The sequence below is a fragment of the Leopardus geoffroyi genome, chromosome E3 (assembly GCF_018350155.1).
Source record: "Leopardus geoffroyi isolate Oge1 chromosome E3, O.geoffroyi_Oge1_pat1.0, whole genome shotgun sequence".
NCBI lineage: Eukaryota > Metazoa > Chordata > Mammalia > Carnivora > Felidae > Leopardus > Leopardus geoffroyi.
In genome coordinates this window covers 9,665,618-9,683,109 of record NC_059340.1, presented here as the reverse complement: position 1 = coordinate 9,683,109, position 17,492 = coordinate 9,665,618, and the positions used below count along the sequence as shown (strand labels likewise).

The window sequence follows — 17,492 nt, the reverse complement described above, 5'->3', positions numbered from 1 at the left end:
CCCGCTGGGCGGTCCCTCTCTCCTTACTTGATGAGTCATTTGGGCAATTCATCCCCGGGCCTTCCCCATCTCCCTCCCTCCCTTGGATGTCCCCTTAGCTTAACAGCAGCTCCCTCTGCAGATCCTCTGGGAGCCGGGACTGGCAGCCTCTGGCACTGAGCGGCATTTGTCCCATCCAATTTTTAAGACGGCAGGTTACTATTGTGTCTTGCAGGCGGGGAAAGGCTCATCCATAGCCTGGGACCTCAGATCACACCTCAAATCCCGAGATTTCACGCACAGACCCGGCCATCAAGATAAATGACAGCATTGGCCACTTTGGGACATTCCGCTCGATCATTCCCAAGGTCAGGACAGTGTATAGGAGACAGAACATGATTAAGGAGTGCAAACCAGTTTCTCTACAGTTGTATTCCTCAGAAAACGTCCTGTCTTTCAGACCGACTCCCAGAGGTGCAGAGCTTAAGCGGATTCAGTGAATCCCAGGATAGAAGTGTAGGCTTTTCACTGGAGCCCCAACCTCCAAACCACTTTGGTTGGCCGGTCATCACAACTACTCTCCATTGCCAGGTTGAAATATTTATTTGAAAAATTGAAAACACAGATGCAATGTATTATACAAAGAAAGGTCTTAATACCATAAGAAAAGTATTGTTGGAAGGGAACAAAAGCCAGTGGCTACCTGCCCTGGGAAGGTAGGCACTCAGTGGAAAATGAAATTCATTTATAGGAACTATTCTAATGGAAAACTGGGGGAAAGGTTAAAAACAAGAAAAAACAAACCCAACCTATCCCTGCAAACCTAAATGTGAGAGTTTGTTATAAGTTATCACCAAGATTTATCTGAACCCCCTCGGTTTGTCCCTATGAGTAGTAATCAGCTTCGTTTAGGGCCTTCAAACCTGAGGTAGTTGAGGGTCACCTGAAAACCATGTCTGGAAATGACCTACTCTCAGAATCGGACCCCACGGCATCTAACCAATTGTTTCCCGTTGCTTTGGCTCCTGGGGGTGAGAGGCTGTGCCACCGCTCTGGGTCGCTGATCCTGCATTTGGTCTGACCCTGGGAGACGAAGGGGACTTGAGCAGCAGACAGCTGGCCCGGTTTGCTGTGGTGAAGGCTGGCAGGCCCGTGGTGGTGGTGTTCTATGTTATAGACAGGGCGGTCCCTGGAGGACCGAAGATGGCGACGGGCAAAGCCAATCTAGTTGAGAGGCCAATGCCAGGATCGAAGGCTTTCATTGGCAGGAAGGATTTCCAGAGACTTGCAAAGGCGGTAGAAAGTAGCAAGAACTTCTGTTGTCAGAGACCAGGGTAAGTAGAGCCGGCAGATGCCTCCGGGCCACGGAGCCGGCAGAGAAGTGAGTATGTCCCAGGTGCAAGTTCAGAACCAGTTCCTCCTCAGGGAGGAGCCGAAGCAAACCAACCTGACTGAATGGACGACATGCATCGTGACCCCCGTGGTACCTGGTAAACCCTGGTGTTGACCTGGCAGCTCAAACACTTCCAAAAAAGGATATTCTGGACAATGTTTGGTTCTTCCAGCCATGGGTTAGGGACTCCCATTCAGGTGGGATCCTAGGGACCCTGCTGTAAGCAGCAGAATCAGCAAACGATCTAAATTACAGTCTAATTTAAACTCCTGACTCAGATATAAAAGATCCCCACAAAGGCAGGTCTTTTCTATTGTGTTCCTTATTATGTACACACAAACCCTTACTCTAGAGGTATTAGAGCACTGTATTACAAAATTAAATAACGGATACGGCTGTCTTTCAACCTCTCATCGGCCCTAAGCCAATTTCTTGCTCTGCCTTGCTGTGACCCATTTACACTGACCCATGGGACTTCAGTCACTACCGATGCTCAGGTGACTAAAAGGCTGTGAGTTCATTTTTAGCCTTAGGATGTGATTCCTGTTTTAATTGAGCATTTCACACCAAGTAGAGATACGCTCATTTTTAGAAAAGCCAAGGTAGGACAATTTGATTTTGGCTAGAGCATGGACCAGCTTCCAAGGTGAGCAATGACCAACAGAATTGTGCTGCATCTGGCTCGTGCGAGACGGATTAGCCTGTGTTCCTGTTTAATTGCCTTCTGCACGGTTGGATTACTCGGGCTAAGTCCACAGTCCACAAAGGTTTTAAAAGTTACCGTGGCTTCTTTTTAGAGGGAGTGTGATTCAGAGTCCTAGTGTGGTCCCACATTCTGGATTTTTTTGTCACCACTGGGAACCTAGAGCACAACAGTTTGGCCAAGACTCTGGGAAGTGAGGACTAGTCCTCTGTGGTAATGTTGACCCACTCTGAGAACGCACAACGGGGACGGGGATGCCGCACGCCATTCCTTCTGAGCCGTGGATGGAAAAACGCTGAGCACCAAGGGGCTTTAAAGCGTAAGACCGCTCATCTTCTACCACTGACCACCCCCCCTTAGCCCAATGTGGAGATAGCACGCCTGACTCTTGGAATCTGAGCTAATGGGAGAGTGCGTCTTGAGTGCCCTACTTAGGAAATGTACAGAGAGGGAGGGGCGTGGTTAGGAAGGGGCGGGGTTGATTCACAGTGATCAAACAGGACTCTCACAACCTGTCAGGTAGCAACACTTCGAGACGTTCCTTTGGGACAGGTCCTGGGAAGTGCTTGTTGGCTTTCTACCTACGAGTTGCTACAGATAAGGAAGGAAGACGCTGTTTGTCCAAGATCGGAAGGTCACTTAAATGCGGGGGTCCATCTGGAGGTGGACAAGTGCTGTCAGGCTGCCCGCCTCTAGGAAGCCGTTACGTGCCTTCTGTCCTCATCCCGTCCGAGCAGCAAGGGCCCGGGATGTGTGGCTGGAAGGGCTCAGAGCCAGTGGTCCCCCTTTCTCGGTTTCCCTGACCCAGATGCTCTGAGGAAGCTGCTCGCTTCGGGGTCTAGACTGGTAACAGATTGGGAAGCTTGTTTCTGATACTTGAAGACTGATGACCTAGGGCAGCAACGCACGCCTTGCCATCGTCACACCCCAAATCCTGATTGCTCAAAGCGGCTTTCTGTAGGCTGCTGCTCAACGGAGGTTAGTAATAAATATGAAAGGTACCAAACCAAGCACAGGGTTCTTTCCTGCCGGGAGCAAGTTTGCCTGATCTTCTGGGTCTATCGATTAGGTAGAACGTGGAACTATATAGCTTCTTCAGGTTCACAAGGATGCCAAAGCAGCCATTTGGAGAAAGGAATTGGAAACCCCTCATGCACTCCCTCTCAGGGTCCTGCCTGGGTCTGAAGGGAGGTGGCCCGGAAAATTCATTCTGGGGTCAGAAATGTGGCTTCTCTCACCAACACATTCAGGCATGTGATCAGGTTTTTCAGCCTGGTCGCGAAGAGTTCCCAAGAGCGGGGTCTCCCGAGACCTGGGCAGTGTGCACCCCTCCTCCCCTTCTTTCTTTACCCCGGGTCGCTCGTGAAGGTGGGCAGGGCTCTCTCAGCCGGGCTCTCGCTTTAGGAGGAAAAGGCACTCGCTCTGCTTCAGCCTTTGGAGGAAAGCGTGGCCCTGCAGCGGTGCCCGCCCCCCGGGGGAGTGGCCTCGGCTGACCCATCCTCGCTCCGCAGGACACTCAGCATGGAGGCTGGCGTGGAGCACCAAGGTGGAGGCTAAGCAGCACCATTGCTGTTACCTGCTGTGGTTAGGGCCCCCCCCCCCCCCCGATGGCTCAGAGCTCTGGGGGCACTCCCTTTGGGAGAGTTGGCTCTATGAGTGAACACTGAAAGAAGAGAACCAAAAAAACCCCAAAACATCAAAAACAGCCCCCCCCCCCCCCAGAAAACCCAACCAACCACCGTAAGAAGCAGTGGGAAGCCATGGAACTGCCAAGAGAGGGGAGAGCTGCCTTGGCGTGCTCAGCCAGGACGCTCCTGCCGTTCTGACGGCAGATTCGGGGCGGCGTCCTGGTTTGGAGCCCACCAGCCCTCGGATGCTCCCAAGTTGGTGCAAATGATGGCAAAAGAAAAGGCTGAGAAGAAAACAGAGAAGAGAAGGCATAGATGGCCCCTTGCCAGGCTCTCCGGAACAGCAGGCCCCTCGGACAAGGATGCCGAGCATCGGGGGGGGGGGGGGGGGGGGGGTCAAACAGCAGGCAGGACTGGGAGGGAGGGCCTCTCCGCGGGGGCGGCCCTGGTCCCCCTCCTCTGTGGAAGGCCATTCGGGTCCCCGGCTCTGGACAACGGGAGCGGTGTGCGGTGTGACTGCTGCCGGGACCCCCGGGGGCTTAGGCTGTGGCTGGGGAATAACACACAGAGACTGCACAAGATTTACACTCAGACGTGTGGGGTGTCGGTGTGGCTCTATTCTTTTCCGGTGACCGCTTCGTGCAGTGCTGGTGGCGATGCTTCTGTTCCTGAAAGACAACGGTAATTTCTGTTTCATAGCGCGTCGCATGTGCACGCGTTCATGTACCCAACAGGAACGGCGACCAACGTTAGGCTCTAAAATACCTCATGCTCACAGGCATCTATTCCCCAAGTTAGGTGCCCGACCATGAGTGGTACGCATCTGTGGTTGGTTCCCGCAGACAAGACGACGAGGGTTGGCAGTCCTGGTTGTGATCAAGTTGGCCGCGTTAGGCACGTGGGAGAGCAGTACATTCCAGGCGATAAAGCCTCTCTGGGCGGGTGGGCCTGACAGTACCCCTACTCCACTCCATTTCTAGCTCTTGACCCTGTCTATGGCGCGGCCACTGGTGCCCACTGCTGACCCTAGTCAGCGAGAGGCCTGTGATCCACTTGCCCTGCCTGCTGGCCGCCATCTTTTCATTCAGTGTTCAACTCTGGGCAAGCCACACAGGAAACTGCTGGGCCGGAAACCAGGCTAACTGGGCCTGGAAGGGAACAGTGGTGAGTGGGTGATAAGCCCACTGGTCAAGGTTAAGGTCTTGACAGTGACCCCCAAAGCTCTCGATTTGCCACAATTTATGGCAGTTCTGGGCTTGGAGGTTATCTACGACTGCAGAGAAAACACGCTCTGAGAGTCGTGAGGGGGAAGTCAGCGGCCTGAAGGGTGCCTCATTCGGTCACGTCTGAGGGGACGTGCACCCTCCCCTCACCGTGCCCTCACCGGCCCTCAGAGAGGCCCACCTTCTTCCCAGCCCTCGGCAACACCGGCGAGCTCGTAGTGCTTTTTCCGAAGCTCTCCCAGTTTTTGACGCTCCTTCTGCAGTTCATTCTCCAGCTCCAGCACCCGGACCTGCGGGAAGAGTGGAATGTGCTCTTGAGCAGCGACCGGACAGTGGTCTCGTGTTAACTCAGTCCCTCTCCTCCATGTTCCGGGTCTCTTCCTTTGGGTTATTCACCCCGTTTCCATAGTGTACCTGGCTCTCAATTTCATCCTTGGGTCTGTGGATTTCCCCACCCTCTGCCATCCACCAGTCTATCCCAAGGGCTCCTCTTGTTCCTCACTGGGGCCCTCTACTGGAGCTGATGCCTTATAGCCCCAACGCCTGTTGGGAGTAGGGCTCAGAAACATTTGCTGAGCTGAGCACCCATCATGTACCCCGGGGCTCTGCGGCAGGTGCTGGAGACACAGTGGTGCACGGACAGACAAGGTCTCTGCTTACCCCGCAGGGCAAAGACACAAACTCATGAACAAGAATAGATCAGACCCATAGTGAAAGTGACACAGGGTCATGTGATAAGGGCAAAGGGTGCTCAGCAAAGGCTACTCAGGCAGGAAGGAGGTTGGGAGAGGGAGAGGGCCATGGGAGATGGGTGGGAAAACAGCCCAGGGCCCTGGGCTGGGGTCAGGAATTTGGGTATTAACTCAAGTGTGAAAGGAAAGCCATTGGAAGATTTTAAGCAAGGGACATAAAGTGATGTTATTTACGCTTTTAAAATATGTAAAATTGGGGCACCTGGGTGGCTCAAGTCAGTTAAGCGTCTGACTTTTGATTTCAGCTCAGGTCATGATCTCACAGTTCGTGAGTTCAAGCCCTATGTTGGGCTCTGCACTGACAGTGTGGAGCCTGCTTGGGATTCTCTCTCTCCAGCTCTCTCTGCCCCCCCCCCCCACTCCCACCCTGCTCACATGTGTGTGTGCTCGCTCTCTCTCTCTCTCTCAAAATAACTAAACTTAAAATAAATAAATAAAGAAATAAAATAAAATATGCGGAACCTGAACAAACTGTAGGGGGGAAGAGTGGAAGCAATGAAGCCCGGTTAGGTGGTTCCTTTTTTTTCTTTTCAAATTTTTGATTATGCAAAATGGAGAACATATACAGAGAGATGGAGATGATATGGCGAACTCCATCGTGTGTCTTCACCAAGTTCTGCCAACTGTCAACCCAGGGCTGGACCTGTCTCAGCAACACCCTCTCCTATTCTCCACCCCAACTGCCCCACCTCCCTGGCCCCTCCACAAAACTACTTGGAAACAAACACTTGCATAAGTTACAGTTAAACTGCTTTTGCAGTAGTTCAGGAGAGAACCAGTGGTGGCTTAGGCTGGGTTAGGGAAACGGAGAAAAGGGGGAAGGTTCAGGCCAGGAGAGTCACAGGTGACAGGACCTGCTGGGGGACTGGATGTAGAAGGAATAGGGAGAAGGGAGGACCCAAGGATGCCTCCTAGGTCTCCGCCATCCAGGTCTGGGAGGGGGGGTTCCAGTTACTGAGATGGAGAAAACAGGGGAGGGACAGATCTGAGTGGGAAGGAAACCAGTAGCCCTGGTTTGGACCGATTCAATTAGAGATGTATTTGGCATCATGTGGAGGGATCAAGTAGGCAGTTGGACAAACACAGAGCTCAAGGAAAAGATTGAGGCCAGGGAGAAGGCCCTGGTACTTATCAGCATACAGATGGGATCTGCAGTCAAGCGGGGCTGGATGAGACCAGTAAGCAAGACAGTGTAGACAGTGTAGACTCAAGCCTGACCTCAGGTCTTCCAGTATTTGGCCATATGACTTTTTCTAAAAGATGTCAAGAGACACATACAGAGCCTTTCACAGTCTTCAACCTGGACTTTACTCCAAGACTGGGACCAGTAATTCTTTTTTTCTTTTTCTTTTTTTTTTTGGAAGGAGAGAGAGGCAGAGTATGAGCAGGGGTGGGGCGCAGAGAGAGGGAGACACAGAATCTGAAGCAGGCTCCAGGCTCTGAGCTGTCAGCACAGAGCCCAGTGCGGGACTCAAACTCACGAGCTGTGAGATCATGACCTGAACGAAAGTTGGATGCTTAACTGACTGAACCACCCAGGCACCCCTGGGACCAGTCATTCTAAAACAAGGATGTCAGGGTTTTTTTCAGGGTCCCATGGATTCCTATTCCTTTGCATGCCATAACTTTACTGAACAATCGGGGATAATGGCATTGTCTTTTGATGGGTTCTCAGTGAATTGATTTTTCTTTTTTAAACCAAAGGTCATACACAAATAATTCATAGCAGAAGTTAAAAAAAATAACTGCTGAAAAAACAAAAAAAGCAGAAATGGACAAACTAGTGGCTGTCAGAGGCGAAGCGGGTGGAGGGATGGGTGCAGCAGGTAAACGGTATTAAGAGGTACGGGATTCCAGTTATGAGAAAAATAAGTCATAGGCATAGGGAATATAGTCAATAATATTGTCATTAACAAAATATTGTCATGATGTTGCATGGTGACAGATGGGGACCATACATGGAATTGTCGCTACATGTATGCCTGAAACTAATGTACCGTTAGATGTCAACTACAATTAAAAAATTGTCAATCACAAGACATTAAATGCTCGTTGATGTCGGCTAGGAAATCCCTGATGGTAACGTTGAGAGGGGCATTAGCGAGCAAGAGTTAAGATTCTGATCTTAACCCGTCATCTGCCGCCGCCTCCACCGTCCCTTCCAGCATCATTGGCATTCATTCCTGGGCGACTGTCCGTCCGTGTTTGTTTCCTCCCCAAGACTCTCCCCCACTGGCTTCTCTCCATGGGGACAAGATTTGGGGGTGACGTCACCGCAACAGAACAGTGGACTCAGAAGCGGGGATCGTACCTGGGAATCCATCTCCTGGCGTTTGATCTGGGTCAGTGTCATGCTAGAGAAGTCCATGTTGTCTGCAAGGATAAGAGAGAAGGTCTTGTCAGAGAATGCCCATGGCTGACTCTCGCCTGAGAGGCGGCCAATGTCAGCGCTCTGCTAAAAGGCTTGGTTTGCTAGTTCCCACCACACACTTGAAAGTCACTGATGGATGGACGGGACAGAAATGCCGTGAAAGGGTTACGAGGCTCGGAACCTCCCCACCCCTCCCCTCACCCCCCGGGACAGCCAGGCCTGGAGACTCATGTCTTTGAATCCAGAGAAATTACTAAATGGAAAATCCACCTTAAGGTCTGTTGCCATGGAGATACAAACAGCATGCTTATGTGGTGTCCCATCTTACGAGAATATAAGTATACGTGGAGAACGATGAACAATACAGAATTTGGAAACAGAACTGTGGGACATTGGGGTCATGAAAAAGAACATAAAAATAGCTGAACAAGATAGGTAAGGAAAGCATTGCTTCTGGAAGGCTACCTGTCTCTTCGATCTGTGATTTGCCAGAAATGGTCGAAGCCACAACAGTGGCGGTGGCCTGGTTTACTCCCCGAGAGGCGTGCTGCAGCTGGGCCAGGTTTGGGCTGTCCTTATCAGCTTTCACCTGCCAGGACCAAGCGGACTGAGGTTCACACAACGTGGCGACGACTGAATCAAATAGTCGGTCCGACAGTTCTTGACAAACATGGTATCCGCTGTGGTCCCCAACCGACTTCTTAAAAATCGCTGTCTCTGGGGTCACCTCCCCGGCATATTTGGTGGCCTCAGACTCTAGCTTTCCTAGTTATGGAAACTAATTTGGGGTGATGGTAAGTAAGGACGATAAGAACACTCCCCGGGGTACTATATAACTCACAGACAGATTTTGGTAACAAGCTTTGTATCACGTTTAGATGGGGCAGTGGTTCAAATGCAGAGACTCTTAAGGAGAGGCAGACATTGGTAGTGGAACCTCAGAGCCGGGCCAGGTAGGCAGCCCACTGTGCTGACATATTCCTTATCTAAGAGCTCCATGAATGCCGAGACTGTTGACCAGAGGTTGGCATGGCTGGGACCCTCAAAGGCCACTACTAACAAAAGTGATGAAAGCCAAGAAGAGAAGCCCATGTGACAAGCTGGGCAGAGGGGCTCCTTGATGACAGATGGGAGGCTCTCAGAGGAGGGTACTTTGGGACCCTTGAGAGGCAGAATTTTAATGTGGGACCCAACCTACGTGGACCCTGGATAATTCCTCTGTTCTTGGGGCAGGCTCCATCATCCGAGTGTCTCTAATCTAGCCGGCCCTTACAGACCCCCGGGGCGTCGTGTGCGGCTCCTACCTTAGACGCAGCCACAAGCTGGGCTGTGCTAGCAGCAATTTCATGAGAACACACCATCAGTTCCTCAAATTTCCCTCTGCCTTGTACCACCAGATCGGCTGCGTCCCTGGGAGTCAGGAAGGGACAAGATAGATTATGTCACTGACGGCTGCAACCCCTTATAATCCCACCTCTAGACCCTGCCTATCACCCTGGCTTTTTCAGAGAACACAGACTGCCTGCCCCGCTCCTGCACTGCCAAGGAGATCCAGGTCCTGTTGGGGCTCCGTCGGTTAAGCGTCTGACTTCAGCTCAGGTCCTGATCTCATGGCTCATGAGCTTGAGCCCTGCACTGGGCTCTGTACTGACATCTCAGAGCCTGGAGCCTGTTTTGGATTCTGTGTCTCCTTCTCTCTCTGCCCCCCCCCCCCCACCCCCTACTCTGCCTTTCTCTCTCTCTCTCTCTCAAAAATAAACACTAAAAAAAAAAAAAAAAAAAAGGTTTAATACTGTTGTCTTCCCTATCAACAGTTTCTAAGGGGCAGATATTTTCCCTCGGCTATGCTCTGCGATGGGTCACTGGAATGGGGATGGGGTTGAGGAGCCTTGGGAGCAATAGACACTTACACCATGACAGTGGCTCCCCAGCCCACAGCTTTGGATGCTGAAATGAGTCCTTCCGTCCATCGAGAATTCTTGGCATAAAACTCTTTAGGCGATGCTGTTCCCTAAGGAAATGAAAAATAAGAATGGCTAGCTTTTATTGAGTGCCTACTGTGTGCCCGGTGCTTAGATACCTACAAATATCTATATATCTCTATATATCTATCTGTGCATGTGTGTGTGTGTGTGTGTGTGTATATATATATATATATTCCAAATTCTAAGACGATAATCTTAGAATCTCCAAGCTCTCCTTACTCAGTCCCCGTCTCTATTTTCGGGGGCAGAAACCATCCCCTCCCAGACTGGTAAGAAGCACCACCATCAAAGCAGATATGGCTTCATTCTTTAAAGGATAGTTTTCAGGGGGCGCCTGGGTGGTGCAGTCGGTCAAGTGTCTGAATCTTGGTTTCGGCTCAGGTCGTGACCTCACGGTTCATGGGATCGAGCCCAGCATCGGGCTCTGTGCTGACAGTGCGGAGCCTGTTTGGGATTCTCTTTCTGCCCCTCTCTCCCACTCTCTCTCTCTCTCTCTAAGTAAATAAATAAACATTAAAAAAATAAAGGATAGTTTTCGGGCTCAGGAATCCCTCCCTGGACCTCTGTCTCCTGAGCTGCACTGCACGCAGGTGTGAGAAGGAAACACGGCAGTAGGAATGCCCGCAGAGGACTGAGAAAGCCAAGCGATGATGCTGACCAGAAACTGGGATAGAGTCTGTCTGCAAGGAGTGGATTCCACCGTCAGAAACAGACATGGCCCCACCCGCTATGAAAGGTCAGCACCAGGCTGGCTCTTCTCATTTGCCCACTTTTCAAAAGCCCCCCCACCCCCCTCCTCCAAGGGTCCAGGCTTGCAATGCACGCGGGGTTTCCAGAGCAGGATCTGGCGATGGCGCCTGGGTTAACGAGCCTGCAGCTGGAGGCTGGGGCTGACTGCTCCCTGGGGACCTGGCAGCGCCCCAGATTCCCATGGCATCTGTGCTCAGCCCGGGGAAAGGGAACCACGCCCTCAGATGGACACATGGGACAAGATGGCAGCAGACGTGGATTTGACTGAAGGTGGATGAGTGTATGGAGTGGACAGAGCCTCCCAGTGAACTGGGAGTCTGTGAATGATGTCTGGTCCCCCCATCCAGGGGCCCTCAGCCACGCTTACCCGGCCACTCTCCACTATCTCTCTCTGGAGGTCCTTAGAGGCCACAATCAGGACCTGGATGGCTTGCATTAGGCTTGTACAGGAACCAAGGATCCTAGGGGGGGAAAAAAAAAGGTCAGGGACACAGAACAGAGACCAAGAGCTATGAAACAGACGTTTTTCTTTTTCATGCCTAAACACAGGCAAACTTGGGATGGGAAAGGGGGTGGGGAATACGGTGGCGGGGGTGGGGGCGGGAGGAGGGGGGTTGGGGGTGCGGTGAAGCCTTGGAGGAAAGGTACGTGAGTGAGGAGACTTGACCGCAGACAGTTATGTGATGATTCTCGGGGTTTCTTTTCCCCTAAAATGCAACAGCAATTTTATTAAGAATACCGTTATCGATAATTATACAGACTCAGCCAATGCCTGTGGCTGCTAATGTCCTATTGTAATTAATATAATCCAATGCAGGAGAGACTGATCCTGATCACCTAGGCACCACCACACTGTGTAGACTGACCTTTCGTTCACCTCCAATTTGACTCCTGTGTCCCCAGCTCGGGATTTGCTGAGCATCTCCTGTTGAAAACAAGCAGGGTATCTCAATACATCATGGGTACGGAGCACTCACTGGCATCCTGAAGCACCTTGTGTCCAACACCCGTGGTAGCTGAGAAACCCAAATCCAGAAACGCCCATTCACGTCCTGGTGGGCTGGGAAAAGAGCCCAGACCTCTGATCTAGTCAGCGAGAAGCAGCCCCGGCAGGCTGGCTCTCCTGTCCGTTGAGTGTCCGTCTTGACTTTCTGGCACCCAGGCCGACGTGCACAGAACTCTGAGATATTGCACCTGCCAGAGGGGGCAGCGGCTAGGGGCAAACCAAGGTGGGCAGCCTGCAGCCTTCCACCAAAGGAACAATATGTGACCTTTCCAATGGTGCCCACTCAGCTTTTCCCCGACACAATCGGAACTGTTGGTGCGCGCCTGGCACGAAGATAAATGTGCATTATCTCATTTAACTCTTCCAACGCCCCTCTGAGGCAAGCACTATTATCACTGCCATCATCTAGAAACGGAATCTGAGCGAGGCTAATGGAACAACCTGTCACAAGTCACACGACGAACACGCGGTCCAGCTGGAACCGTAACGCAGGATGGCCTCACACCGAAGGAGGTGAGGACCTTCTCCTTTTCTATGCCTCAGGGAGCCTGGGGAGTTTGCGTTGGGGTTGGTTTTACAGGGGCCATCTGTGGCCTGGATGGACGACTGAGACACGTCCCATGGGCAATGTCACACCCGAGGAAGCTGCAAGAGCCTGGCTTTAGGAGACGGGCAGACGCTTCCATACCTCTATCCTGGCCGTGGCAGTTTCAATGGCAGCTGACGTGGCAGCCATCTCCTTGTCTACCAGGTCCCCCAGCTCCTCCTGCTTGATGTCCAGGCCTCTGGGCAGGAGCTCCTGCGAACGGCAGCACAGAGGCTGAAATGACCCTTTGACTTCCTCTCCATTCCTCCCCGACAGACCCGTAGTCCTCGCATGGTGGCAGAAGGTAGGAGAGGAAGGTCCCACTATGCAACACGCTTGTAGAACCCAGGGAGGGGCATCCTGGCCAGGCCTCATCTAGAACTCGCTACTGCGTAAACCCTCACGCTCCACACCCCGATTTCACTGAAAACGCCCCCCTCCTTCCAGAAAGCCACCCTGCCTAACCCCACAAAGCCATTCCGTTGCGGCTGCTTGGACCCTGACCCCACAGCTGCACAGTGTTGATTGTATTTGAGGCTTGGGAGGTATGTCGAAAACCTCTTCAAATGTGGGTGATGCCTTCCAACCAACACTCTGCCTCTTATTTAACTCTGTGTCTACAGCAATCATGAGGCAGTGACTTGTCCTGTTCTACGGATGGGAAGCCAAGGCTCAGAGAGGTCTTGACCACAGTCACACTGCTAATGAATGGCAGAGCAGGGATCTGAACTCAGGTCTGATGGCAAAGTCTGTGAATTCTGAATATATTATGTGTTATGCCTCCAAGAGTATAAAACAGGTATGAATGGTTTAAAGAATAAGAAATGGGGTGCCTGGATGGCTCAGGTGGTTAAGCGTCCAACTTTGGCTCAGGTCATGATCTCGTGGTTCATGGGTTTGAGCCCCGTGTCAGGCACTGTGCTGACAGCTCAGAGCCTGAAGCCTGCTTCAGGTTCTGGGTCTCCCTCTCTCTCTCTGCCCCTCGTCCACTCATGCTCTCTCTCTCTCTGTCTCTGTCTCTCTCAAAAATAAATAAACATTAAAAAAAAAAGAATAAGAACAATGACCCATGTATCTACCACCCGACCTAAGGAATAGAAGAGCTTAAGAAACATCAGTATCTTTGAAATTTCCTTTGTATCCTGTTCTAATTCCATTTCCTGACATCCCTATTCCCTACCTTAAGATAAACACAGAATTCAGGAGAATGCTTTATCATATCCTTTTATTATTATTATTTTTAATGCTTATTTATTTATTTATTTATTTATTTTTTATCGTTTTTATTTATTTTTGAGACAGAGAGAGACAGAGCATGAATGGGGGAGGGGCAGAGAGAGAGGGAGACACAGAATCGGAAGCAGGCTCCAGGCTCTGAGCCATCAGCCCAGAGCCTGACGCGGGGCTCGAACTCACGGACCGCGAGATCGTGACCTGGCTGAAGTCGGACGCTTAACCGACTGCGCCACCCAGGCGCCCCATGCTTATTTATTTTTGAGAGAGAGACAGAGTGCAAGCGGGGAGGGACAGAGAGATGGGAGACACGAAATCTGAAGCAGGTTCCAGGCTCTGAGCTGTCAGCTCAGAGCCCGACGCAGGGCTCAAACTCACAAACCATGAGATCATGACCTGAGCCGAAACTGGATGCTCAACTGACTGAGCTACCCAGGCGTCCCTGTCATGTCTTTTTTTTAAAGCTCCATAAGAATGTATCCTTAAACAGTATAATGTTAAGTATGCATATATTGGTCTTTATTTAAAAGGAATCCTACCATATGTATTTTGCTTGTTCGTTTGGCATTGTGTGTGAGATCTGTTCTATAATGTAGGATTATTTTTTTAAGTTTATTTATTTTGAGAGAGAGAGAGAGAGACAGAGAGAGAGAGAGAGACAGAGAGAGAGAGAGAGAGAGACAGAGAGACAGAGCAAGTGGAGGAAGGGAAGAGAGAAGGAAAGAGGGAGAATCCTAAGCAGGCTCTGTGCTGTCGGCACAGAGCCTGACATGGGGTTCAACCTAATGAAACTGTGAGGTTGTGACCTGAGCCAAAACCAAGAGTCAAGACGCTTAGCCGACTGAGCCACCTAGCCGCCCCTGTAATGTAGTCATTCTATCCCTAGGCAAATGCACTAGAGAAACTCTTACATCAGGAGATATTTACACAAGTGACCATATGGCACATTTGTGACAGCCTCAGACTGGAAAGAACCCAAATGTTCATCAACCATAGACATCTAGCTATGTGACAGATAGATAAATAAATATAAACAGATATGTAAGAGATATATAATTTGAGCTATAGTCACACGACAGAATATTACAGAGCAGTGAAAATGAATGTATCTGTACGGATGAACCTCACACACAGAATGCTGGAAAAAGCAGGTGTAGGAGAAAAGTCTGTAACACTTAGAACTAAAAATGTTACTTGGGGGAGAAAACGACATAGTCTTTCTATTGTCTTCATCTGGAACCCTGACTAACCATTCTACCTATAACTTCTATACTCTAGTGTATAAAATCTGTGCCACTTTCTATATAATTCCTTAAGTTCTATCATCCAGCCCACTAATTCTTTCTCTAGCTTTGTTTAACCTGCTGTTGAATCTGTATACTGAGTTCTGACTTTCAATGATTATATTTTTCATTTCTAGAAGTCCCATGGTTGTTTATCAAATATATCTGGTGGCTTTTGAAAATGTCTTATTCCTTTGCCACGCTTTTAATGCCTTTTAAAAAAAGTACTTGGGGGCGCCTGGGTGGCGCAGTCGGTTAAGCGTCCGACTTCAGCCAGGTCACGATCTCGCGGTCCGTGAGTTCGAGCCCCGCGTCGGGCTCTGGGCTGATGGCTCGGAGCCTGGAGCCTGTTTCCGATTCTGTGTCTCCCTCTCTCTCTGCCCCTCCCCCGTTCATGCTCTGTCTCTCTCTGTCCCAAAAATAAATAAACGTTGGGGAAAAAAAAAAAAAAAAAAAGTACTTGGAGTCGCCTCAGTCGGTCAAGTGTCTGACTTTGGCTCAGGTCGTAATCTCACGCTGTCAGCTCAGAGCCCGCTTGGGATTCTCTCTCCCTCTCTCTCTGCCCCTCTCCTGCTCATGCTCTCTCTCTCTCAAAACTTAAACTTAACATAAACTTAAAAAAGAAAACGTTCTGGAACACGTCAAACACACTCATGGTGAACTGATGTGCGTTGGGACTCCGTGAAAGTTCTTTGGGATTTAGGTTCAAAGTATATTCCTTCAGAGTCCGTTTGGATCTGCTTCCACCAGGTACTTGGGCTCCTAAAAACCTGACTACTTTACATTTAGTTTTCTTTCTTTTTTTTTTTAAATCAAAAAAAATTAAAAAATTTTTTTTTAATTTATTTTTGAGAGACAGAGCATGAACGGGGAGGGGCAGAGAGAGCGGGAGACACAGAAGCCAAAGCAGGCTCCAGCCTCAAACTCACAAACTGCGAGATCATGACCTGAGATGAAGTCAGACACGTAACCGACGCGTAACAGGTGCCCTATATTTGATTTTCTGTTTGGGTTTTTTCAGGTCACACAGGTAGTAGGAGATTTGGACCCTGAAACCATAGAAAGGTGGCTTGTAGTTAGAAATTCCCTAGGCAGCCGTGTTTCCTTCTCCCCCTACAACTGAGGTTGAGACAAGATCTCTCCAACAGAGTAGGCTTTCTCCCCCACTTACTTGGGGTGTGACCTTTTGGAGTTCTGCTTTGGGGAGGAAGTCTCTGCATTCCAAACTTTTACCTTACTCGGGCTTACGTTTTGTTTTTTAGTCTCCTCTGTATGGGTGGCCCATTAAAATCCAAGCTCTAGGTCAAGAGATGGACAAACACCAGTTCCTGCGTCCTCTTGGTTTCTGATTCTGAGAATTTCCTTAGTTTTCGGCCAGTTCAGATTCAGTTAACATCCCCCCCACCCCCCCGCCCAAATTTTATTTAGCTTTTTCCATGTCTTGTGCCGGGAAGAGCTTCTAAATATTTGGTCAGTCTTACTGCCAGAAAGGAAACCTACCCAGGATCTTGCTCTCACACTTTGCTTTTTTAAATTAACTCGATTCTGGGGCGCCTGGGTGGCGCAGTCGGTTAAGCGTCCGACTTCAGCCAGGTCACGATCTCGCGGTCCGTGAGTTCGAGCCCCACGTCGGGCTCTGGGCTGATGGCTCAGAGCCTGGAGGCTGTTTCCGATTCTGTGTCTCCCTCTCTCTCTGCCCCTCCCCCATTCATGCTCTGTCTCTCTCTGTCCCCAAAAAAATAAATAAACGTTGAAAAAAAAAATTAAATTAACTCGATTCTTATTTCCTCACCTCACAGTGTCCTACAGGCTTTGTGTGTGTATACTGACACTGAGTTCTGCACAGCACGGGAGAAGATGCTCTGTCTCCAGCAAAAGGCAGACTGTGGCAATGCTCTTGGCCACCATCAGGAATTTAATAATACTAAAATACCACCAGGATCATGTCATTCTATTGAAAGAAGGGTTAGCAATTTACCGTTATCCAGTCTTCCTTCATCCAGACCTTCACGGATCCCTACCTCGTCGTCCCACTTCTCCCCAGTATGAACCTTCCTCTCTACCCGATCTTTGTAACTGCTTTGCTCTCTCCATGTGCATATTCAATTAGTTAAACATTCACTGGGTGTAAACCACCTGCCAGATATCATGCCAGGGACCAAGGGACAATGGGAAAAGGGTACGAGCTCTACCTTTGAAGACTCACGGGGGAAAGAGACAGGCAGGCAGGTACCCTGTGGCACTAGCCACCAACACTGTAAGGTGAAGGCGGAAAAGGGGGAGAGGGACCCAGAATAAGGGCCAGACTGTGACGGTCCTTGCATGTCACATTACGTGATTTGATTTTTGTCATCCAACGATCTTTGTTTTTGGAAGAGATCAGAGGAAAAAGAGACCAGAGGCAGAAAAACTAACCAGAAGCCTGTTTTAAGAGTTCCGATGAGGGATGACGAAAATCTGAACTCTGGCCCTGATCTCTTCCCTCCCTGGAATTGGTATCATGACACATTTTTGGAATTAAGTAAATGCGGCCTTGTACTGAACTCTTAAAACAGACTTGATTACTGCTCTTGTCCCACTGTATCAAAATGGATGATTTC

The 17,492-nt window shown here is 50.1% G+C and overlaps 1 protein-coding gene across 2 annotated transcripts in view; it reads right to left on the bottom strand.

Annotated features, from left to right (window-relative positions):
* Positions 1–563: 563 nt before the first annotated feature.
* The window catches only part of HIP1 (huntingtin interacting protein 1), a 151,382-nt gene continuing 134,453 nt past the window's right edge, over positions 564–17,492 (bottom strand). For both annotated transcript variants that reach the window (XM_045461387.1, XM_045461388.1), the window contains exons 23-31: positions 12,479–12,589; positions 11,651–11,709; positions 11,152–11,245; positions 9,960–10,060; positions 9,354–9,459; positions 8,515–8,638; positions 7,990–8,051; positions 5,108–5,216; positions 564–4,371 (exon numbers count right to left, since the gene is read on the bottom strand). In XM_045461387.1, coding sequence (XP_045317343.1) covers positions 4,319–4,371; positions 5,108–5,216; positions 7,990–8,051; positions 8,515–8,638; positions 9,354–9,459; positions 9,960–10,060; positions 11,152–11,245; positions 11,651–11,709; positions 12,479–12,589 — 819 coding nt within the window. In that variant the 3' untranslated portion in view covers positions 564–4,318. The remainder of the gene's footprint in view (positions 4,372–5,107; positions 5,217–7,989; positions 8,052–8,514; positions 8,639–9,353; positions 9,460–9,959; positions 10,061–11,151; positions 11,246–11,650; positions 11,710–12,478; positions 12,590–17,492) is intronic.